General features: G+C 59.1%; 2 protein-coding genes across 2 annotated transcripts; one reads left to right on the top strand and one right to left on the bottom strand.

Moving 5' to 3' along the window:
* The first annotated feature begins 52 nt into the window (after positions 1-52).
* On the top strand, positions 53-7039 carry LOC133077657 (uncharacterized). The gene is made up of 8 exons (XM_061172445.1): positions 53-63; positions 1293-1452; positions 2349-2426; positions 4637-4743; positions 5558-5950; positions 6032-6093; positions 6170-6259; positions 6396-7039. Exons 1-8 carry the CDS (start codon positions 53-55, stop codon positions 6419-6421), a joined length of 927 nt encoding a protein of 308 aa, XP_061028428.1. The 3' UTR covers positions 6422-7039.
* A 2197-nt stretch (positions 7040-9236) lies between these two features.
* On the bottom strand, positions 9237-22692 carry ARHGAP33 (Rho GTPase activating protein 33). The gene is made up of 22 exons (XM_061174217.1): positions 22531-22692; positions 20428-20525; positions 20264-20348; positions 19834-19914; positions 19587-19724; positions 19056-19148; positions 18000-18122; positions 17835-17912; positions 17683-17749; positions 17541-17600; positions 17298-17450; positions 17112-17214; positions 15765-15909; positions 15603-15685; positions 15411-15518; positions 13874-14019; positions 13085-13238; positions 12856-13001; positions 12701-12775; positions 10974-11651; positions 10489-10880; positions 9237-10404 (listed from the first exon to the last, which is right to left on the bottom strand). Exons 1-22 carry the CDS (start codon positions 22534-22536, stop codon positions 9622-9624), a joined length of 3795 nt encoding a protein of 1264 aa, XP_061030200.1. The 5' UTR covers positions 22537-22692; the 3' UTR covers positions 9237-9621.
* Between the last annotated feature and the right edge of the window lie 699 nt (positions 22693-23391).

Raw genomic sequence — 23391 nt, 5'->3', positions numbered from 1 at the left:
TGATCAAAGACTAGTGAGCTCCCCCACCAACCCTGAGGCAGACGATCCTGCGATGGGCCTGGGGTCAGCTCTACTCAGCCAGTTAGTGGCTCACGCGGGAATTGTCTTCACTCCAGTGGACGCCCAGGTGAAGAGCACAGATGAAGGCAGACACTGAGGCACTGAAATCCAGAGGCTGGGCTAAGGCCACACGTCCACAGAGGGACAGAGAGAAGAAACAAGCCACTCTCTCATTTAATAAGCATTTACTGAGTCTCCTTCTGAGCTAGGCTTCCAGGTGAACAGTGCTAGGGACACAACAGTGACCAAACACAACCCCAGGCCTGGCCTCACAGAGCTCTTAGTCCAGTAGGGGTAGACAAACCCATCTTCAGACAGTGACAGCCCAGGGTGGTCAGGGCTGTGATGAGGGGAGCCCAGGCAGAGTATCAGGGCAACGTTGGGAAAAGCCTGGAGGCTGTAGGAGGCCAGAGGAGACACCTGGTGATCAAGAGGGCGTCCCAGAGAATTCATAAGAATAACCAAGTGAATACTGAGAAGAGCATTCCAAGACAAGGGCATGTGCATGAACAGACTGCAGAGTCGGGGGACAAGGATGGAGGGTGGGGGGCCAGAAGATGCAGTCTTGGGTGCCACACTGCAGGGTATCGACTCTGTCCCAAGGGCACTGGGGAGTAAAGAGGCTTTGAAGCAGGGGAGGGACAGAGTCAGGTTGGGCTTTAGTGAGAGTCCCTTGGCTGCTGCACGGCGAGTGGACCTTGAGCTTTCTGCCTGAGAGCCCAGAGGAAGCCGGGGTAGGGAATCCTGGCAGGTGGGTAGAGCAGGGCAGGGTGTGGGGAAGGGAGGAGGGGGCTGGTGGAAAGAACAATCAGGAGACTGAGCGAAGGGCCGTGGAGCTGATAAGCTGGATTTGAGGGAAACATTCAGGGCCAGGCCCAGGGCTCTGGCTTAAAGAGGGGACAGTGGGTCCAACTCTGAGATGGGGATCTGGGAGGAGATGCAGTTTGGGGGAGATACTGAGGCCGGTGTAGGACCCAGTGGGTGTGAGGGTCCCAGGGGACGTCCAAGGAGAGGTGTCCCGGACATTGTGGAGCCCCAGGTGTGGGGCAAAGAAGAGAGGCTGGGGCTGAGACAGAGGAAACCGCCCGTGGGCCTGGGTGAAAAGCATGGAAAGACAGCCAAGGGCAGGGATCATAAAGGGCCCGCCAGCCCAAACAAGAAGGCGGTAACATCAGGGAGCAGTCAGTAGCTCTGGGGTGGCCATTGCTGTCTCTTCTACCGGGTCACCTCAGGGCCGCAGGGGCAGCTCGCAGGGGAGGGAGGCTACTGCGCAAGCGCACAGGTGACCAGAGACAGCTGGTGCGCACGAGCCGAGGATTCCCGCTCAGATCGCCAGAACTAGTGCACGGGGTCACGTGGCAGCCACGTGGGGATCACTGTTGGAGCCCAACGGTAGGTACAAAGCTGCAGGGACTGGGCCCTCAGCCGTCCACCAGGCCCCTTCCCCAGCCCACAGACCCCGCCCTCAGACCTCCCCCTCCCTCATACTCCTCCCTTCCTTCCCGCCCCTCCTACGCCCTCAGACCCCACCCCTTTATCAGACCGTGTCTTCATTACGTGCTCCCTTCCCTCAGCCCACGGATGCAGTCCTGAGACCCCTTCCTTCCCTCCGTCCCTTCTCATAATCCATAGACCCCATCCTAGCACACAGACGCTTCCCTAAACCTCAGTCCATGCCCCCAACCCTCAGACCCTCTCCCAGCCGACAGACCCCAGCCACTACCCTCAGACCCCTCCTCAAGCCTGCAGACCCTGCCCTCAGACTGTCCTCCTCCCTTGGACGCCTCCCTCTCACAGCCCGTAGACCCCAGCCCCGCTCAGGTCCTAACCCTCAGACCCCTCTTCCTCCAGCCCCTAGGTAGTCTACAGACCCTCTTCCCAAGCCCCCAGACTGCTTTCCCTGGCCCAAATCCTATCCCCGTAGCCCTTACACCCTCTCTCCCAGATGGAGCGCCCAGCCCTCAGATTGCCATGGATCCTCTTCACTCGCAGACTCCCTTGGACCCCTGACCTGCTGTTCTGTAGCTGTCCCAGAGCCCACCCCTTTTCTCATTCTGATGCCTCTCTCCAAAGCAGACCCCTCCCGAATTGCCTTTTTTTCTCAGTCTGCCCCCCTGGACTCCCAGCCAGCTCTGTCTTTATTGCCCCCCAGAGGTCTAGTCCTTCACTTCCTCAAGCCCTCATGAGACCCGCTAGCTGATCCCTGGCCAGGAGCTGAGTCCAGAGCCCACAGATGTCCTCACTGCCTTCTCGCTTCCCCGTGGAGCTGGGCTCCGTTGGGGACCCAGGAGGCCAGGTGGGCCGTCTGCATCGACTGGCTGTGGCCAGGGGCCCAGGCTGGGGCCTCACCCGGCTCCTGTGGAGAGGTGAGAGTTTGGCTGCTGGAACTGCCTGGGGGGACAAGATCAAGGGGCAGAATGGAGGGTGCGACTTCAGTTGGCCAGTCAACAATGGTGTAGCAGGCACCTATCGTGTGCCAAGGCTCTGTCGTCTGAGATGGGGATTTATGGGTAAACATGACCTTCTGGGTCATTGTGAATGAAATCTAATATGAGAATTTAAGAGAGTGATGAGAATGACGTAGAAAGGAGAGGTAAAGAGGATGGCCTTTCAGATAGGGTGAGACTTGGGTCCCACAGTATGAGTCAGTCATGCAAACAGCTGGGGGAAGAGCACTTCAGAAAGATGGAATAGCCAGTGAAAAGGCCCTGAAGTCAAAACACACTGGGTGTGTGTAAGTAGCAGCAAGGGGCAAGGGGACTCAGGGAGAGAACTGAAGCTGAGGGGGCAGCAGGTACAGACAGGAAAGGGCCTTAAGAGGGGTGTGAATTTTGTTGGATTTTGTTCTGTGTGTGATTGGAAACCATTGGAGTCGTAGGCAGAAAATTAACACTATCAAATTTACAGTTTCTGTTTTTCATTGATTTTTGTAAGTTGATTGTGTATCCAGCCACTTTCTGAACTTGCTTAATAGTTGTAATTGTGTGTTGATTCTTTCACTTTTTTGTTATCTGCAGACGGTGACAGTTTGGTCTCAGCTATTCAATCTTTAAACTCCAATCTCTTTTTCCTGTCATAAGGTATTGACCAGAACTCCCAAACCTTGTTGTCAATGGACATCCCTTTCCTTGTTCTTGATATTAGAGAGAAGAGCCTATGTTTCTGCACTAGGCACCATGCTTGCTCTTTGGGTTTTGGTTTGTAATTTTTATCAAGTAAGGAAGTTCCCATCTATTCTTAGTTTTCTGCAGTGCGTTTTTTTTCTCCCTAATCATAAGTAGGTATTGAATTTTATCAAGTGCTTTTTCTGCATCTACTGATGCAGTTATACGTGATTTTTGTCTTTTAATTCATGAATGTGTTTTGTTACATTGATAGATTTTCTTTTGTTGAACCATCCTTGCTTTCTGGGAATAAATCGATTGGGTTACCCTTTTTACTTTATTTAGGGGCTTTGCGTATATGATCATAAATTGAATTGATATATAGCTTCATTTCTGATTCTGGAAACTCTCATCTGGTTTTGGAGTTAAGGTTGTACTCGCCTCATAAAAATGAGCCTTGCCCTCTTTTTCTATTTTTCTGTTTTGGAAGAACTTGTATAAGGTTATACATGAAGTGATTATCGTAATGATTATATTGTGAAATGATTTGTGTTTTAAGATGATCCCTCTGCAGGGCAAGACAAATGCAGAAAACCAGTTAGGATGCCATTGCAAAAGATGGTAGGCTACTGAGTAAAATAGGATGCAGTAAATGTGATATTCAGAGGTTCCTGAAGGACCACATTTGGAGGGATTTTGCGACAGAGACCAAGCTAGGTTGGACCAAGTACATGATTAATTAGCTGTGTCTGCCAGTTACATAGGAATGCAAGGACAAAGACACCATGGGTATATGGGATAGAGTCTGGAGGAAGAGGCACTCAGGGATGATGGATGCAGAGAAACAGGGCTTGGGACATGATGGGTGTGGAGATGAAGGGTTGGGAGGGGGGCTCTGAGCAGGATGATGGTGAGTAGGGGATTGGCAAGGGCATGGAGGCTGAATCCAGGGGAGGTTACTACCTGGATTCAGCTCTTAAACGCAGTGTTCAAAAAGAAACTTGAGAGATTTCCTGATAAAATCCAGAGAGTTTGCTTTTCTTGAATTTGGTGCTGACCACATGGGACCTGTATTCATATAGTGAAGTAGAGCTGGGTGGAGCCTGCCTGCCCTAGACAGTGCACGAGGCTCCTATAAGCCCAAGTGCCCATGAAGTCCACTTCCTCCTGGCCCCTGGGTACCTTGGTGTGATTTTGACACCTCTGGGATGGGGGATGGATATTGGCATGGCAGGTAGATGTCACCTTGTTCCAGTTCTGTGGACTTAATGGTGAGGACTGTGTTGAGATGGATTCTGAGGCAGAGTCCCCAGCGGCTGGAGGTGGGCGTTCCAGGACATAGAGACGGAACCTGGAGTCAAGGATCACCCAGTCAAGGAGGGACTGTGGGGGCAGGGAATTGGGAGAGGACCTCTGCCCCCGGAGTAAGGGGCAGGGGTAATCCTCAGCCTTGCTGCCCCTCCGTTGTCCAGGTAGATGGTGAGAATTCTGCTGGGCAGACGGCGCTGTTCCTCGCGGCGCTGCTGGGCCACAGCTCTGCCGTGCAGCTCCTGCTGGCCTTTGGTGCCAGCCCCAACCAGTGAGTGGACAGGTGGTGATGCCCCACACTCCCAGCGCCCTGAGTCTGAGTCCCAGGGAGCCTGAGAGCCAGGGCTGTCTTCCCCAGAGGCCTCTCTCCCTCAGACCCCCTTCCATCCCCTAATGACCCTCCCATCCCCAGTGACCAGCCCCCACCTTGTTCTCTCAGTTCACCCCTTCTTTTTTTTGTTTTTTAAAAATGTATGTTTATTATCAAGATTTATGCCGTGACTTGCAAACCTCAAGGCACTTTTTTTTTTTTTTCAAATTTATTATTTTTGGCTGTGTTGGGTCTTTGTTACTGTGCGCGGGCTTTCTCTAGTTGAGGCGAGCAGGGGCTACTCTGCGTTGTGGTGCGCAGGCTTCTCATTGCGGTGGCTTCTCTTGTTGCGGAGCATGGGCTCTAGGCGCACGAGCTTCAGTAGTTGTGGCTCGTGGCCTCTAGAGCACAGGCTCAGTAGTTGTGGCGCACAGGCTTAGCTGCTCTGCGGCATGTGGGATCTTCCCGGACCAGGGCTCAAACCCGTGTCCTCTGCATTGGCAGGCGGATTCTTAACCACTGCGCCGCCAGGGAAGCCCAGTTCGCCCCTTCTTGTCCTCCAGTGACTCTTCCCATTCTCCCAGTGCCTCCCATGCTCACCGCGATCCTCTCACCCTCTCAGACTCCACTGTGTTCCCAAGTGAGCCCCCCCATCTTTATCGCCACCTCCCATGACCATAGTGACCCCTTTATCCCTCAGTCCTCCCATCCTGCACCTCCTGTCCTTGTTCCGTCCCTTTCCTAATCCATTACTGTTCTCATCGTTCTGCTGCAGCCGCTGCCTGGACGGCAGCACACCTGTGCGTGCGGGCGCCTTCTCGGGCTGCAGCCTGGTGATGCTGCACGTGCTGCAGGCGGGGGGTGACCTGCGTCTGCATGACCAGCAGGGTCGCATCCCTCGGGAGTGGGCAGAGCAAGGCGGTTCCAAACAGAGCTGGGAGGTGAGCCATGGCCGGGGTGGGGTGAGGGCGTCAGGGCAGGCGGCCCACCCTGCCTCACCCCACGTGCCACCCCCTGTCCGGGTGCTGGAGCCGTTACAGCTCTGCTGTGCCCACACATCAGCACTGGTGCATGGCAGTGAGTTGGCACCCACTGCGCCCCTGGGCCAGTTGCAGGCCAGCTCTGGACAGAGCCTGTGTGGTGGTCTGCGGCTGACGCAGGCCGACAGGTAACAGCCCACATCCCGAAGCCTGCCCACCCACCACTCCCAGCTGCCCTGGACTTACTCTCAGATGGCCCTTTACCCCAGGGCACGGAGGCCGGAGCAGATCAGGAGAACCCCCCCAAATCCCAGCCTTAGGGTTCAGCCAGGTAAGCGGGAGATGTTGGAGGGAGTGGGAACCACTCCGTCCTCTTCCTGCCTCATGGTCCTGCTCCCCACCCCCAGCGGACCCCTCGCAGACCCCGAGGAGCTGCTGCCAGCCCGGGGCGAGCCCAACCGCACCTACGAGAGCAGCTCCCACACCCTCATGGCCAAGTGAGAGAGAGAACCCTCCCACACCCCTGCCTGGCTGTCCAGCAGAGCTCGGGGGAGAGCCCAGCTCTCCTCTCCCCTTACAGGGAAAACCCCCTTGTCTCAGGCCCACACTCTCTCCCCCTCCCCGTTTCTCCAGCCTCCCGTGGAGGGGCCACCCCGTGACCGTGACCGTGACCGTGCGGCAGCTGAAGGCACCTGGAGCCCAGCCTGATGTGCTGATGCCTGACCTTCAGCACTGCAGGTACGTCACCCCAGTCTTGCCCCCAGGCCAGCCCAGTCCTGCAGAGCAGTCTCCTGCCTGCCCTCCCGACTCAAGTGTTTCGGAAACAGAAGCCCAGGGAGTGTGGCAGTGGCCGCGGTTACAGTCTTCACCTCTGGGCCAGCGCTTGGCATGAAGCCCTCCTACTGGAGTGACCCCTCCCCACGGGCACGTGGGTACCCAGTTCTGCGCACTGTCTTGTAGGCCTCTGAGAGGAGGCGGGTGTAGGGGGGGGTACCACGGACAGGGTGCTGGTTCTACCACTGCCAGGCTGTGTGACCCGGGGTCTCGGTTTCCCCTCCGTCTGGTGGCTGAGGCAGATCGTCAGCCCCTGGTGCGTGGTGATCTGTGCCCGAGAGCAGCCCCTGCCCCGTGTGCGTTGGGGCCTCCTCACGAGTGGCCTGCTCTCCGCCTGCCCCGCGCCCTGCACCACCCCAGCCTGTTGCTGCTGATGGCACTGAGCCCCTCGGCCGACCCGTCGGGGCTCTGCCTTCTCTTCGAACCCGTGTGGCTGGGACCGAGAGAGAGGGGCCCCGCCCTGTGCCCGGCCACCTGCCACTGCAGGTGCTGGAGGCCCTGCTGTTCCTGCAGGCCCGCTGGCGTGCTCCTGGCGGCCTCAGCTCCCACACTGTGCAGCTGATGCGGCCAGGCCTGGCCAAGGTGGGCAGCCTGGAGCACGGGCGCCCACTGCACCAACTCTGGCTGCGGCCCAGGTGAGCGCCTGCCTCACTTGCCTGCCCCTGTGTCCCTGTCCGGCGGCCACTGGCTCACCAGGTTCCTCGGCCTCCACAGGCCACAGCAGGGCTACCCGTGGGGAGGCCCAGGCCCAGGGCTGCCCCCACCTCCCGAACTGTACCCGTGGTTGCCACTTGAGCTCATCTGCGGTAACGTGCCTGCCGCCACCTCAGACCTCTACAGCTTCTGCATCCTGGCCCAGGAGGTCTTCACTGATCAGCGAGTGACCCCGCTCCCTGCCCCAGTGAGGCCCCCCACCCGTTTGGGTCCCCCAATTATGCTTCCTCACAGGAGAGCTTCCCTGGGCTGGAAGAGAAGGGCCTGAGATGAAGGCTGAACTGGAGGCCGGTGAGAGCCCAGCCCTGGACCCCCTGGTGCCAGCCCCCTACCAGGCCCTGGTTCAGGCTGGGCTAGGTCTAGGGCCTGCTGACCGCTGGGGCAGCCTGCAGAGTACATGATACCTGCTGCGGAAGGCCATGGCTCAGGTATAAGGCAGGTGGGCCGGGGTGGGTGGTAGCCCTGGAACCTCAGGCAGGGCCCGTGTCCCACACCCAGCCTCCTCTCCACAGGACTCAGCCTCTGAGGTGAGCTCCCCAATGGATTGGACCACACTGTGCCCTTCACCCCAGGGTTCTCCACCAGGTTAGAGGGCAAGGAGGGGATGGTAGCAGATGCTAAGCACAGATCAGCTGTGCCCCCACCCCATTCCAACCAACTGGTCTGTTCCCCCAGAGACGACGTACTATGAGGTGGCTCCCAGAGCCAAGACTGCACTCAGGCCTGTGCCCCCTGTGATGTCCCCAGGCCCCTCCCCATCCCAGGTAGGAGCCAGGACAGGCATGTGGAGGACCAAGGGAGCTGTGGGGCACCTGGGCAACCATGCCAGCTCTCTGCCATCGCTCTCTGCAGGTCATGGGCCACAGCAAAGTCCAGAGGGGTGCAGCCTGGGACTCGGGCAGCAGCTTGACTCTAGGCAGCAGCTCGAGTCCCAGCCCCAGCCTCTGCCCAGGGCACAGCCCCACAGCCAGGGTCAGCCTGGACCGCTGCCTGGAGCCCAGATCAACAGTATGGATACCCTGAGCCCTGCGCCACCATCCATTTGCTCACCTGTGGCCCCTCCCTCCAGTTGTCACCAACCCCAATTTCCCTGGCTGCCTCTCCTCTGACCAGGGACCCCCTGGGACCCCCAACTGTCCCCTCGATGACCTGTGACCCCCAACCAACCCTGCTTCCCCCAGGGCCCTGCCCTGTACTCCAGCCTTCAGGACTCAGCCTCCCTGCTGGGGACTCAGAGCTCTGAGGAGCAGTTTGAGAGGAAGTTCTCAGCCAAGATCCAAGCCCTGCAGGGGCTGCGGCGGCACACAGACAGGGCTGCCCTGCTGGACCCCCAGCCCTGTGAGCCCACCCCCTGCCTACTGACCCACAGGGAGGCTTCCCACACCCTGGAGGCTGCTGGCAGGGAAGGCCACGAGGGCAGGTGAAGCAGAGGACCCTGAGCCCAGCCCCTGCCCCACCCCACCCTCCCAGGGCCATCCTGAGCTCCGTGGCCACCGGGTGGCAGCTCTAGTCTTTTACTCCTGCAGGTGCCCAGCCCTGAGCTGATCAGAGGAAGTCTCTTCTCCAGCCTGCAGAAGTGAGAAATGGGGCACTGGTGGGATGGCCACAGGCCCCTGCCTCATCCCTGAGATAACCCTCAGTCCACCCCTACCCGCACACCCCCCCAGGATGGATCTGCTGGAGGAGATCATAGCAGAGCTACAAGGTGGATGCCAACTTGAAGACAGGCCCAGGCTCAATCCCACTCCTGACACAAATTGTTAGGGCACCCATGGCCCCTTCTCTGCAGATATCGCCCCCTCAGAGTCTCCCAGGAGTGACTCACCACTTAGCACCTGCTGAAATGATAAAATGAGAAAGCAACCCATCTGTTACTGCCTCTTTATTCACTGAGCCTGGCCCCAGCATGACACTAGCAGCCACATTTTCACCATTTTTATTCATTAATTTTGTCAGATGGTTTAGTGGGGTATGTGGGGGGAGATGGCAGGAGCTGTCCCCCCACCCCCTGTGCACAGGACAGGACATGCTGGGAACTCCTGGAGAGAAAGGGAGGACAGGGAGTCAGCCTAACCCTCTCAGATTTGTGCAAGAGCCCCCAGGATGGAGGATGGTGGGGGGATGGGCATGCCCTTCAGCCCAGGGTAGGTAAGCTATGATAACAGGCTAGGGACCCACATCAGAGGCAAGTTACAAAGTTAGAAACCTGGGGTAGGGGTCAGGAGCTCAAGAAAATACAAAACAAGGGATTAGGTTGGACCAAGATCAGTGAGGGAGAAGAGAAAGGAGGAAGGTCTCTCCCAGCTCTGGCTCAGCAGTAGCTTCGGGTCTGGCCCTCAGAGTGGAAGGACCAGCTGGGAGTGGGGTAGGGGGGTGGGGGACCAGCCCCCTCCCTTCCTTGCCCCCCATTCCTGTACAAGGACCCTCGGTGGTGCTCGCCCCCCCTCCCATAGGCTGGTGGGGCTGCCCTGTAGGGGAGAGGGTCTGGAGGGCCCCAGGGCCCAGGCACCCTGTGAGGGGTGTGGTGGCCCCAGGGGGCCCGCTGTTTCTGGGGGAGGCGGGGGGCTGGGGGACCAGGATCAGAGCGGCTTCTGGGGTGGGCCGGAGGGGAGGAGGAGCTGGAAGAGGCGGGTGAGGGACCCCTGGGCCCTAGGGCTAGGTTGACATAGAGGGGCTCAGGTCGGGTGGGGCGCCGGGCAGGGTGCTGGGGGGCTGAGTAGCCAAGGTGGTCGTGGGGAAAGCAGGAGGGGGGTGGTGGGTAACTGAGCAGGAAGTTGGGGGACCTATGGAGTGGTGGTGATTGGCCAAGCATGCCATACGAGGCATTGAGCCTATCTGGGGGCATGGAACGCAAGGGACTCCAGGACCGGGTGGGACCAGAGTAAGGGGACCCCTCGCCTGCCTCGATCTCATAGTACAGGTTCTCTCCTCTGTCCAGTGGTGCAGGGGGACCCAGGGGGCTCCTCCAGACTGGGGCCGGGGAGCTGGGCTGGAAGGATGGGGAGCCAAGCGGGTACAAGCCTGGTCTGGGGACCCCGAGGAAGGATGGTAGGCACTCCCGGGGGGCTGAGGAGAAGTAGCCAGGGGTAGGAACCTGTGGGAGGACAGAACACAGGGAGTGGGCTGCCATCTCTGGCACATCCCTGCACCTCCCACCTGTCCTGAGCTGGGCACTGACCTGGGAAGGGCCCCTGGGTCCCCTCCTTGAGGTCCCCGTGGGCCGCTGGCTCCTCACCAGGCTCCCATCGATTTGTTGTCTTGGTAGGGAGGGTGGGGGTCCCGGAGCCCAGGCACCCGGGTGGGCTAGGGAGTGGGGGGGTGGCCCACTCCCTGAGGTCCCTGGGGGCTCACTGCCCACCTCCAGGGACAGTGAGCCATGGAAAGGGGAGTGGGGAGCAGACGGGGTGCTCCCCTGCTCCTGTTGACTCTGTCTCTGAGCCACCTGCTGAGCCCGCTCAGCCAGGGCCAGGGCCATGAGGCGTGCTGGGTTTTTAGGAGGCGGGGGCGGGGCCCCCCCAGGGCGAAGGAGGGACAGGGGTGGGGGCAGCAGCGGTGAATCCACAGCGGCACCTAGGAGGGGGGTGGGAAGAGGAGTCAGCAGGGTCTTGGGCGCAGCCTCAGGGTTGTGAGGGTGCGGAGTCGGGTGGGCTGGACAGGACTCACCATGCTGGCCTTGGGCTCCCCGGGGACCAGGCAGTGCCAGCTTGCTGCAGATCTCCTGTTGGCAGGTGTCGCTCAGCTGGGCCTCAGCTCCACGCAGCAGCAGGGGGATGAGATGGGGGCGCAGGCCTGGGCTGGGGCTGAGGGCTGGCGCTGGGGTGGCCGAGGCAGGTGTTCCCCCAGCCCCCAGCAGCTCCAGGACAGCGGGTGGCACCGATACAGCCAGGGGCTCTGAGATGTCCAGGGCAATGGGTGAGGCAGGGCCGGTGGGCCCACGGGGCGAGAGGGCCTGGGGGGTCACCCTGGGTGGAAAGGCAGAGGCGGGGGCCGGGGGGGCCGGGCTGGCGGGAGGTGCAGGGTCCCCTGGGGTGGGGCTGCTGCATCGAAAGGTAAGGGGATCAAAGTCAAGCCCCCGGAGCCCCTCCAGGCAGCGGGGTGGGCTGAAGTCCAGCTCGTCACCATCATCTAGCCAGGCTGAGGCTCGGTGTGAGGGGGAACCGGAGAGTGCCCCCAGCCCAGCTGCTGAGGACTCGGAGGAGGAGGACTCGGAGGAGGAGGAGGAGGAGGAGGAGGAGGGCTCGGATGATGACAGGCTCTCGCAGGAGCCAGCAGGTGCTGGGCCCACAGGAAAAGCATCACTGCTGGAGTGGGGTCGCCGTAGCCTGTGCAGCCTCTGGAGGCCTGGAAGGGCAGTATTGGGGGGGGCAGTTAGGGGTCGGGGTCAGAACTTTACATACCCACATACATCAGTGAGAACAGGACACACCACCCAGTAAGTTGGGGAAATAACATGAAGAGGCACGTCCCTGGATAGGGTCACAATGGCTGGGAATCCAGGGAGAGCTGTTCAGACTCATGGGTGATAAAGGAAATAAATGGCAAGTCCATGAAGAGAATCCTTCCAGACCCGAAGGCAAGAATGAAGTCTGACGACCCCACTGGCTGTGAGCATGAGACCAGCAAGATCTCATACGCAGTGGCTGGGAGGACAGCGTGGGGCGACCACGTCTGGGAGATACTTGGGCCTTGTCTTGTACAGTTGGATGTGAGCATACCGTACAGTATGCACCTCCACTCCTGGGCGAGCTCATCAGAGCCCCCAGATCCATCAGGAGGAGGATGGACACGCAACTCCCAAGGGGATACCACACATGGAACACTAGAGAGTGACGGAGAGGAAGGAGGCTGAGCTACACTCAGCAGCGCGGACGGCAGCCTATAATGTAGTGGTGAGTGAATCCACATATAGCACGATACCGCTTTTAATGATACCCTTTAATTAAAGTTTCAAAACAACTAGAACTTCGCAGTATGTTATTGATGCCTGCACCTGTACGTGATAAAACTGTAATCGCAAAGGGATGAAGACTATCAAATTTAGAGGATGCCTGTGGTGGGGAGGCAGCAGGTGGGAGGGGGAGGAGTTCGCAGGTAACATAGTGGCGCTCTTTTAGTTCTGGCCAGTGGGTTCATGGGTGTTCATTATACTATTTAATTTTTTTTTCAAAAGGGATGAATAAAAGACTTTGAAAGGACGCTGCATGGACCAGTGATCACAGTGCATCATGAAACAAGGGTGAAGCTTTATCCAACTTATTGTACCTACGGTCCAGATTAAAAACGAAGAAAACCCAAGACCCCCAAATCTGAAAACACCACTTGGAGGCCAACTCAGGGCCCCAGTCCCTCCCAGCTCCACCTGGGCATAGGCAGCGCTGCCCTGTGCTCACCAGCCCCGCTGGCCTGCGATGACAGAGACTCCTCACTCTTGGTAGACCTCAGTGTGACAGTGTCAGGTCGGCTGCCTGCAGGGAGAGGAAGAAGGGTCACGGGGGGCACTACGCAGTGCCTCTCTGACCACCACGCCAGCTGCCCGGCCTCTGACCTGAAGGCGGCGGTCGGGCACGGGTGCCCCCTAGCCAGGGAAGAGGCTTCTTTCGGGGGATGCTGGGGCCCCGGCCCAGGGCAAAGAAGGTCTTCCAGCTGCTACCCCCAGGCTTCCGCTGTTTCTCGCCTCTCTCCCCTTTCCTCCTGGAGTTTGGGTGAGACACAGGAGGCAGGATGAGAGCTGGGGCCCCCAGGCTGGCCCCTCCCCTTCCAGGCCTCCCACTCACCTTTCCACAGGTGAAGCTGGGGCCTTGGAAGTTGTGGGCTCGGTGGGCGTCCCCAGCCGGCCCTGGGTGCGAGCCTGGGCTTCCTCCAGCGTCAGCAGGCGAGTGGAGGGGCCGCTGCCCGCAAGGGACTTGGGCCTGGGGAGGAGGCAGCGGCCTGGCAAGTCGGGAAAGGGGGCAGCCGTCAGCCCTGGGACCATTCAAGGCCACAGGCAAAGCCAAGCGCTACAGCCCAAGCCCCGGCCCAGCAGCGTGCCCACCCGGGCTGGCAAGGCAGGGGGCCAGGGCGGATCAGGCGGGAACGGGTGGGCAGCAGGCAGGTGAGGAGGAGGCGTGAGGCAGAACGAGCTGATGAGGAGGCAGCTCCCAGCAGCCAGCGAGGACAGCGGCTCTGGCTTCAGTTACCTCGAGCCAGAGGGCCCTCCGACGTGCTGAATCCTGACTGGGCTGGGGTCCGGGGCAGGGCGGGGAGTCTGGGTGGGGCCGGGGCAGGGTCAAGTCTGGGGACCTCCCACCTCCTCCCAGGTGGACCCAAGGCCCCGAGCGCCCCCAGGAGCTACAAGGGGTGAAGGAAGAACGATGTCCGGGCCAAGAAGTGGGGATCCTGAGCGTAGGAGCTGAAATGAGAAGGGGGGGGAGGGGAGGGAGAGGCCGGGGCGGGGTCCTCAAGGAGCCAGAAGGGAGGTCCAGCTTCAGTGGGATAGGGATGGGGCTGGGAGCCCACCTGCCCTCCCGCTGCAGCCCGGACAATGAGGGGGCAGTAGTCAGGACATCGGGGGTGGATGGGCATACCTGCAGGGTCAAGGCCAGCAGAGGTGAAAGTGTCGCTGAACAGGACGTCCACGTGGGTGAGCAGGAATTCCACCACCACCGACTGCACCCGCACCTCCCGGAAGGCTGCTGCCCCCCCCAGCCCCACTGACTCCAGCTCCATGGACCTGGATGGGAGGAGGGGGAAGGTGGCCGGGTGCCTCGAGCCCCAGCTGGTGGGTTCTGGCCAGGAGAGGTAGGGAGCCTTGGAAGCAATGACTATCATTCAATGTCTCTGACCCTGTCAGACTAAAACTGCATTCTCAACCCTTCCCCAAACCTGCTCCCTCCCTGCCTATCCCATCTCAGTCAGTGTACTTCTAGTGGCTCAGGCCAAACACCCTAGAATTGTCCTTGACCCCTCTTTCCCTCACACCCACATCCAATCTCAGCAGACCCTGTTGGCTCCACCCACAAAATCTACCCAGAATCTAAACTCTGCTCCTCTACTGCCCCCACCCTGGCCCAGCCTCCATGCTCTCCCTCCTGGACCATCACACAGCCTCTTCCCTGGTCTCCCTGCTCCCATCTGCCCCTACAGTCTGCTCCCCACACACAGCCAGAGGGAGCCTGTGAACCCCTGAGTCAGATCAGGGCCCTCCTGGCTCAGAGCCCTCCTCTGGCTGCATCTCACTCCTGGTAAAAGCCAAAGTCCTCATTATGACCCACAACCCATAAGTCCCTCCACTACCGGGTCCATCACCTCTCTGACCTTACCATCTCCTCCCCCTCAACCCCTCCCTCACTCACTCAGCTCCAGTCACACTGGCCCCTCTGCTGCTCCTCCAAAACACTAGGCCCTGACCCAGCCCCAGGACCTTTGCACTTGCTATTCCCTCTGCCTAGTTTGCTCCTCCTCAGATATCCACATGGGTCCTTCCCTCACCTTCTGCAGGTATCAACTCAAATGTTACCTTCTCAATGGAATCTTCCGCACCCACTTCATTTAAAATTGTAAACCTCTATATTCCAGGTCTGTCTTTATTTTTTCCCCCGTAGTTCTTATACCTACCATGTACCATCTATTTTATTTATTTACTTATCTGTTTCCCAAGAAGAACTGAACTCCTCCAGGACAGAGAACTTGCCTGTCTTGGTCACCATCAAATCCTCTGGGGCTTACCCTGCTGCTGGCCATGGAAGACTTCTTCCTGAAGCCTTCACTGCCACTCTAAACATTTCAAATGCCATGGCCCTGCAGATCTCCCTTCCCCACTTTGTAATCTTTCTCCTTGCCACTCATCACCATCAGACAGTGCTCTGTGTCTTTCTTGTAATGGTTCCCTGTCATCTCCCGCATGAGAATGTGAGCCCAGAGCACAGGTTCCTGCTCACTACTGTGTCCCCGGTGCTGAGAACAGGGGCTGGCATACTGGCATCCGACACTTAAGAAATATGTGAAATGAACAAGAGAGCAAAAGCTGGGTGGGTTCCTGGGGTGGGGTAGGGGTAGGGGGAGACTCAAGGCCCAGCCTGTGGGAGGGAGCTAGGGGGGCAGGCTGGTGAGCTGCCAGCTTACCGTAGCAGGTTGGGTGCCCAAACGATGGCCAGGTTGCGGGCATGCATGCTGGTGTTGGCACTGTGTCTCGCCATGCGGGCCAAGTGCCTCAGCAGGTACTCCAGGGTCCTGGGGGTGGAAGCGGAGGGGGACGCCTGAGCCTCAACTCCCTTGGGAGCCCAACACAGCCCTTCCTTGCCCCTCCTGGTTTACCTGTAGTGCGGCGGGGGCAGCTGCTGGATGACGTCGTGGACCCGCACCAGGCGTTCCTCCTCCCCAGGCACTGACATGGCTTCCTGAGATCATGCACGGGCATGAATGAGGGGGGCCGCACGCCTCCCAGCACCCTCCAACCTTGCCAGCGCCCTCACTCACGCTGAACTTCCCGTAGAGCTGGTATGTGAGCAAGGGGTTCGGCAGCTCTCGGAAATAGAGCTTGCAGAGGGAGGACACGCTGTGGATGTCCTGCAGGAAGGCGGGGCCAGACAGTTCAGGGATCCTCTCACTGTCAAACTCATGCCTGAGGCCACCAGGTCAAGGAGGAGGAAGATTCGGGTCAGAGCTAGCCCGCCTGGCCGTGTCCTTCCCCCGCCCCCTAAAGTGTCCACAGGTGGATGCAATCGTCTTCCTGTGCTGGGCTCTTCAGAGGCTCTCAGAACCTTACTGAGCCCCCTTCCCCCCAACAACCCTATGTGCCAAAGACAAGGGCACCCCACTTACAGAGGAGGACACTGAGGCTCGGGTGGGAGATGCCCTGCCTGTAGCTACCCAAGGCTATCTGCCCCCACAGTGTAACCGGGCTCTGTCCACAAAGCTGTGCCATTTTCCTGGCTCCAAGAGGTCACATTGGAAAATGCAGCTGAAATCCCAGCGGCCCCTGCTCACAACCTGGCGGTGTCCCACCCTCTCAGGTGAAAGCTCTATGCACGAGACCTCGGCCTCATCCCTCACTGCCCCAGGCTCCACGCTCTTGCTTCACGGCCTCCTGTCAGCTTGGAAGCCCATGCCTCACTGCTTCCCACCTCTTAGACTGTTGTTATGCATGCTGCCCCTCCTGGGCTCAGAACCCATCCTGTGGTTCCCCTCTTACTCCCAGTAAAAGCCCAAATCCTAACAGTCATCAAAAAGGCCCCGCATGCTCTGCCCCTAATCATTTCGCAGACATCATCTCCTGCTGCTTTCCCCTCGCGCTGGCTGTTCCCTCCAACGTGGATAAGCACATGGCTCGCTCCCTCACCTCCTCCACAGCGAGCTCTCCCCCAGGAGGCCTTCTCCGCCCACCCTCCTGAAAACCGCAATACCCCTCCCTGATTTCTTATTATGATCTTCGTTACCCCTGTCTTTTTTTCTCCATACCACTTGTCACCTATTGTAAACTCTCTCATTTCCTTGTTTGGCTCCGCCTCTAGCACGTGGGCCCCATGAGGACGGAGTTTCTGGTTGTCTCGTTCACCACTGCGTCCCCAGTGCCGAGTGCTTGGCACATGGCAGGTGCTCAGTGAAGGCTGACCCCCTGCTTTGAGTGCTTGTTCTGCTCTCACCTTTCAGACCTCAGCTGGGGTGTCACTTCCGCAAGGAAGCCTTCCCTGCCCCCACCCCGGTCCAACCCTGCCCTATGCCCTCCCAATAACTCTGTGTCCCCAGCACATGGCACAGGGCCTGGAACAGAGGTGATGCTCAATAAATGTTTGCAGAGGGAAGGGGTTGGTGGAGGGTCCTCACCGTAGCCTCTGGATGTTGGATGACACACCCGAGAGCCGATAGATTCCATCTACCACCCCATGGGCCTCGATAAACTCAGAGCAGCAGCGAAGCACCTGGGGCACTGGGAGAAACAGCGGGGTCAGGGCTGGGCAGGTTGCAGCCTGGGTGGGAGGATCGGGCAGGGCAGGTGGGCCCGGGTCTCACCATCCTGGCCCGAGTTGCTGAGGTGCTCTCCAAGGTCACAGCCGAACACCCTCTGCCGCAAGATGCCCCGCTGCCGCAGCCGCTGCCGGGAAGGACGGGAGTGCATGAAGGTGCGGAGGAGGCCGGCCAGCTTCCCACGCGGCCGGGGCACAGCTGTGGGAGTAAAGGCGGGTCACACAGGGTCAGTGCAGCCCCCGGTCTGGTGGGGTGGGGGGCAGGGGCCTTGCCCCTCGTTTGCATTACCTGAGGTCAGAGAGGAGATACCCTGGGGAGCTGGGACACCACCCGGGGGACCGTCGGCATCTGTGGGGCGAACAAGGGTGGAAAGGATGGATGGCAGGCAAAGGATGCAGGAGGGCCTCCCCACTTTGCCCAGGACACTCACCCCCCTTTAGTCCTGGACCCGGCCGCTCTGTGAACAGCTCCACACACTCGCTGGGGAAGAATCCGACCTGAGGAGGGTTTGGGGTCAGTGACGGGGCCATCTGAGCTGGCGCGGTGCCCCGACTCCACCTGTCCACCCCCAGCCAGGCTCACCTGGAAACCCCGCTTGCCCCGCCACCAGCTCCGATCCTCCGTGGGCGGCATGTCGATCACTGAGACAATGTCTCCCACCTGGGAGTGGGCAGGTGTGAGGAGGGAGGGTCAGAAGGCGCAGGGGAAGTGGGGACCCAGCTGGAGTCTGCTCCTCCACAGCCTCACCTCAAAGGACAGCTCGTCTGGTGCCTGGGCTGTGTACCGCTTCACCACGTGGGCGGCGGCCACCGCAGGGATATTCAGCGAGGCCTCCTCACTGAGGAGCAGTCGCCGGCCGTGGTTGTCCAGCTGAGATGGAAGGGAATATGGCAGGGAGAGGCCAGAGGAAGGCGATAATAAAGACAGAGAAGGTTCCTCCATGCCCAGTGGAGGCCACCACCTGTCCCCCACCCAAAAGCCCCTGTCACTCAGAGCTAATGGTCAAACACCTACATTCTTGCCCCTCCCAAAACAAAGTCCTTTCCATGTCCCAGGACTCCCCTGCCCGAAGTCTTTCTGATACACCCCTGCACCCTCGTCCTCCATAGCAGACACTGCACATCTGCTATCTAAAAACCTGCTGCTTGGGGCTTCCCTGATGGCGCAGTGGTTAAGAGTCCGCCTGCCAATGCAGGGCACACGGGTTTGAGCCCTGGTCCGGGAATATTCCACATGCCACGGAGCAACTAGGCCCGTGCGCTACAACTAGTGAGCCTGCGCTCTAGAGCCCCTGAGCCACAGCTACTGAAGCCTGTGTGCTACAACTACTGAAGCCCGCGCTCCTAGAGCCCGCCCGTGGTCCGCAACAAGAGAAGCCACTGCAATGAGAAGCCCGTGCATCGCAACGAAGAGTAGCCCCCGCTCCCTGCAACTAGAGAAAGCCCACGTGCAGCAACGAAGATCCAACGCAGCCAAAAATAAAATAAATAAATAAATTTAAAATAAAAAAACCCGCTGCTTTAAGCCACTCTTAGCCCGGCATTCTGTGAGCTACAGCCAAACCTATTTCTAACCAATATACCTTGAAATTCTCACATCCCTACAGCTCAACACCTGCGCGCGCACGCGCGCGCACACGTTTTTCCCTCATAGGCAAGCGCCCACACAGACACTGAAATACCAGTGTCTCCTCCACGCCGGCTCGTTTCTTTCCTGTGCCCACACACACCCTCCCAGGCTGGTTCTTGCTCCCCAGACGCCCCGCACTCACTCCCAGCTCCAAGCCCTCCTGCCCGGGCCCACCTCCATCCAGGTGAGCACGGGCCCGCAGTTGAGGTTACTATCCACCAGCCCTGACAGGGTCTCCAGGTACTGCAGCAGCAGCGGCACCAGCATCTGGGGGCAGGTTGTCAGAGTGGGCTATGTGAGAAGACCCCGCCCAAGACAGCCCACTGCCCTCCTATACTGCCCTAGCTCGCCTCTGGCAGAGCCGAAATTCAACTTGTATGCATGGGCGCTGCTCCGCTCGCTCTTAAGTACTGAAATGCTGTCATATCAATTGGTTAAATAGACTATGCCGAGTCCCCCACAATGGTGTGCCCCCATTGGTCTGGCCATTCTGACCCTTCCATGGAACCCCCGGGAACTCCCTATGATCCTACAACTAAAGGGAGTCTCCAGAACCCTGCTGCAGTTCTAAGGCCTCTGACTGGCTGGGACTCGGGCCATACCAGTGCTTAAATATTTATCTATTCCCCTGCCTTGATGGTTTCACACATCTCTGATGAGCACACACCTTGGCTGAGGTAGGGGCTGGGACAACAAGTAGTTTACCTGGGCAGCCCTGGCACCCTCTGGGGGTGGGGGAAGCTCTGGGAGGCAGGAAAACCTCCGGTCAAATATGCACCGGTGGAGGTGGGCATCCAGGGAACGGAAGTCATCATAACTGCGGAGAACTGGCCAGGAACGGCCCTGTGGGAGCGGGAAGGACAGGAGAGAGCAATGGTTCCATTACCCTGAGCTGAGGACCGTGGCAACCAGTCCGCCAGGCTCGATGGGAGGCAGGGGTGGGTGGCCTCACCTGACAGGTCACCTGCACCCCAAACACCAGTTCATTCTCTCCAGAGAAGCTGGGACCTTCACGCTCTGGAGACAGCAGGAGCTGTAGAGGGAAACAAAGGTCCAGGTGAGGGTCTCACTTTTTTCCAGCCCTGACCTCTCCAGATCGGCATTATCTAAGGATGGGTCTGTGTCCCCCTCCTGAGCCTCCCCAAAGGCAGGGCCTGGTGACGTCTCAGTCAGAGTACAGGGTCCTGGCACAAAGCATACACCTAACAAGAAGTTGTTGCTGAGTGAATAAAGGAACAAATGAATGAACAACTCTCCCCTTCTGCCCTGCAGCTCCTGCCACTGAGCAGCCAGTCCCAAGGGTAGGTTTCAGCGGTAAAGTGGCTGATACTGCTTCAGGGTTGGGTGGGATCTTGCCTACCCACCTGGTGCAGCCCCCATACCTGAATGTGGCCGAAGTCAACGTTCTCGTAGTGGAAATGGGCACAGTCAGCCAGCCGGGGAAAGGGACCTCGAGGAGCCGAGAGCCTGGGGGACAGGTGACAGGTCATTAGTGGCTCCTGCGCTTGGCTCCCCTCCTAAGTTGAGCCTCTCCCTCACCTCTCACCTCTTCCCAGGCTTGCCCTTCACACTGGGCCCCCCAGCCGGGGGCAGGGGCTGCACTGAGCCTTCCCCTGGGCCATCCAGGCTGTCAGTGCTGCGAGCCTGTAGAGCAGAAAGAAGAATCAGAGGCCCCCAGAGATGGGAGCAGAGAGACAACGGGAGCAGTTATCTGGCAGCCTGGGCCTGCGGGCCCGAATTGCTCCATACGCTGCCCTGAGCAGGGAGAAGAGGGGTAGGTCGGGGGAGGTAAAGGCTGGGCTGAGGGTAGGTCTGCTTCTTCATGTGTGGTCTGGGGTGGGGGGCTGGAAGAGCAGGGCCCAAGGGTGAATTAGGGAAAGAGCATGTTGGTACCATCTCTCCCCATTTAAAACCCTCCTGTAGCCCCAGCAGAGTACAGTCATCTCCCGTATGTGCCTCTCACGCCTTTCATAGACATCTGGACAGTCACTGCTCCCATCTTATCAGTCTTCCTGCTTCCACCTCTCCCTTCCTGCCAGCTTCTTCACAGCAAGAGCCAGTATAACTTTCACAAAACACAAATCTGCCTCTGTCTCTCCACAGGTCATGAATCTTCAATGGCTCCCTGTTGTCTTTAAGATAAAGTCTAAATATTCTGGTCTGTTTACCTCTCCAGCCTCATCTCTTCCCATTGCCTCCGCTCTCAGAGCTCTCAAACTTCTAGGAGTCCAACAAAAGCACCATCTTCTCATTTCCTTCTAGGGCTTTGCAAAGGCTGTTCCTGCTGCATGGAACACTCGTCCCCATCCTTTCCCTGTCCTTTCACTTATCTCTCAGGTCTCAACTCTCATGTTCCCACATCTCGGAAGTTCTCCCTGACCCTTCAGGCTGTGTCAGGCCCCTCTTCTGGACTCCCGCATCCCCTGAGCCTCCCCCATCCCAGGCTTGATGATGTTGCCTAAGCTTCCCTCATTACAGCCTTGAGCACTCTGAGATGTCCCTGTCTGGTGACAGTCCAATGGGGGAGTCCATCTCCCCCATTGCACTGGGGCTGAGTCCCTAGTCCCCCAGCATTGCCCAGCACAGAGCTGGGAACAGAACTGATGCTCCTCACAGGTTGGGTTGTGCCTGATTCCTCTCTGGGTCCCAATGCCCAGTGCCAGCTCAGTCACACAGCGGGGGCTGGGTAAAATCTGATGAATAAATTAACCATCTGCCAGGTGAGGATTCCTCAGACTGGGCTCTAGCCTCTCCCTCCTTCGTATCCCTACAACGCCGACTTCATCCTTTGGGTCTCACCCTTGGGTGGGTCCCTCTCCAGCCCATGAAGCTCCCCAAGGCAGGAGGGGATCTGACTTTCTCTGTGCCTGGAGCAAAGGGGCTACACAGAGGTCTCAGTGAATGTTAAGTGAGCGAATGAGGGAATGAATGGATGAATGGGCAGGAGCAGCATGGTGGGAGAGGGAGATGCTGGGGGAGGGTGGATGAGGACAAGAAGATGGAGAGGACCCAAGGATCACATCGGGGTACAATGCACGCTTGGGATTAGGGTGGGGTAAGGAGGAGGGTAGCAGCTGGAGAGGCTGAAGTAAAGGTTCAGGCTGATGGGGGATAAGGGAGGGTTGGTTGAGAGGGACTGGGAAGGGGTGAGAAAGACGAGAAGGAGAAGAAAAGGGTCAGGCTGAGGATGGAGCCGGGTGGGGGTGGGGCTCAAGAATGAGAAACCGGCTGATGGCAGGAGGAGGAGGGGTCTAGACCAGGGAGGGGTGGAGGCTGGGATGAGGATGCTGAGGATGGCTCTGGGATAGGGGCTGGTGAAGGACCCAGAGAGCCTCAGCAAGCCCCTGCGGGGGCCACTTGGAGGATGCGGGGTCCTTCCCTGGACCAGCCCTTTTTCCTCCCAAGTCTGGGTCTTCGGCCACCGTCACCCCCATCCAGGGCGTGGAAGGGGGATGCGCGCTGAGGGGGCGGGGCTCGGGTAAGAGCTCGGGCCCAAGACCTGGCCGGGGTAGGAGAAGGACCGCGGTGAGGGGTGAGGGGCGGCGCAGGCCGCGGGCTCGGGCGGGGCCGGGGGCGGGGCGCGCGGGGCGTGGCCCCGCGCGGACAGACTGACTTCGCCGACAGATTGACGGCCGCGTGGGCGCCTCACCACCATGGTCGTGTAGCCTCCTCAGGCACCGGCCGCGCTGGACCCCTCGCTCGTCGTCCTCGTCGCCGATGCCGCCGCCATGGCGACACAAAGGGGAGGGCGCGAGCTGCGCGCGGGCGGCTGCAGGCCCCGCCCCTAACGGCTGCCCGTGGCTCCGGCACTAGCCTCACAGGGACTGGGGCAATGGGGGACGCGGCGCAGCGTCTCATTGGCTCCACCCTTGGCCTTAGGACGACGCCCCGCCCACCTGGCGGATTTTCATTGGCTTGGGTCTCATTTCTGGCTCGGTCTCTCCGGTCCCGCCCCGCGAAGTTTGACAGCGCCACGCCTATGCCTGCTTTTCATTGGCCGTCATTCCCCTCCTGAGACACACCCTCAGGTTCTTTATGCTTTGCTTCTAACGTTTCTAATACTAAGCAGTGGACCCTTCCCTTAGTCCACTGTCAGTGACCGCTCCTCTGCCACTCTCAATTGGCTTCTCCCATGGCCTCAAGCTTTTCTCCATCCCCTAAGCAGCTCTTCAAAGTCTCGATCCTCTGACCCCACTTTGTCAGTCCTTGACCCCTCCCCTGCCCACAGAATACTAACAACATTGGCCCCTGGATGTTTTTCACTGGCTCAGATGCCCTGCCTGGGACATAACCCTAGGCAATCTGCGACTTAGCCTCCCCCTACCCACTGGACATTATCCTTGCCTCCTCCTCTACTGCTTCTTACAGGCTGGCCTCCAGCCTTGACTCCTTTTTCCTAGGAATAAATTTAGCCTGCATGCCTGAACATGACCACGCCTCCCATAAAGCCAGTCCCAGTTGTTCCCGCTGTTGACTGAGGCTCAGAAAACACTCTGTAGGGACTTCCCTG

This window comes from Eubalaena glacialis, chromosome 18, assembly GCF_028564815.1.
Source record: "Eubalaena glacialis isolate mEubGla1 chromosome 18, mEubGla1.1.hap2.+ XY, whole genome shotgun sequence".
Classification (NCBI taxonomy): Eukaryota; Metazoa; Chordata; class Mammalia; order Artiodactyla; family Balaenidae; genus Eubalaena; species Eubalaena glacialis.
This window is presented reverse-complemented; position numbering and strand designations above follow the sequence as displayed.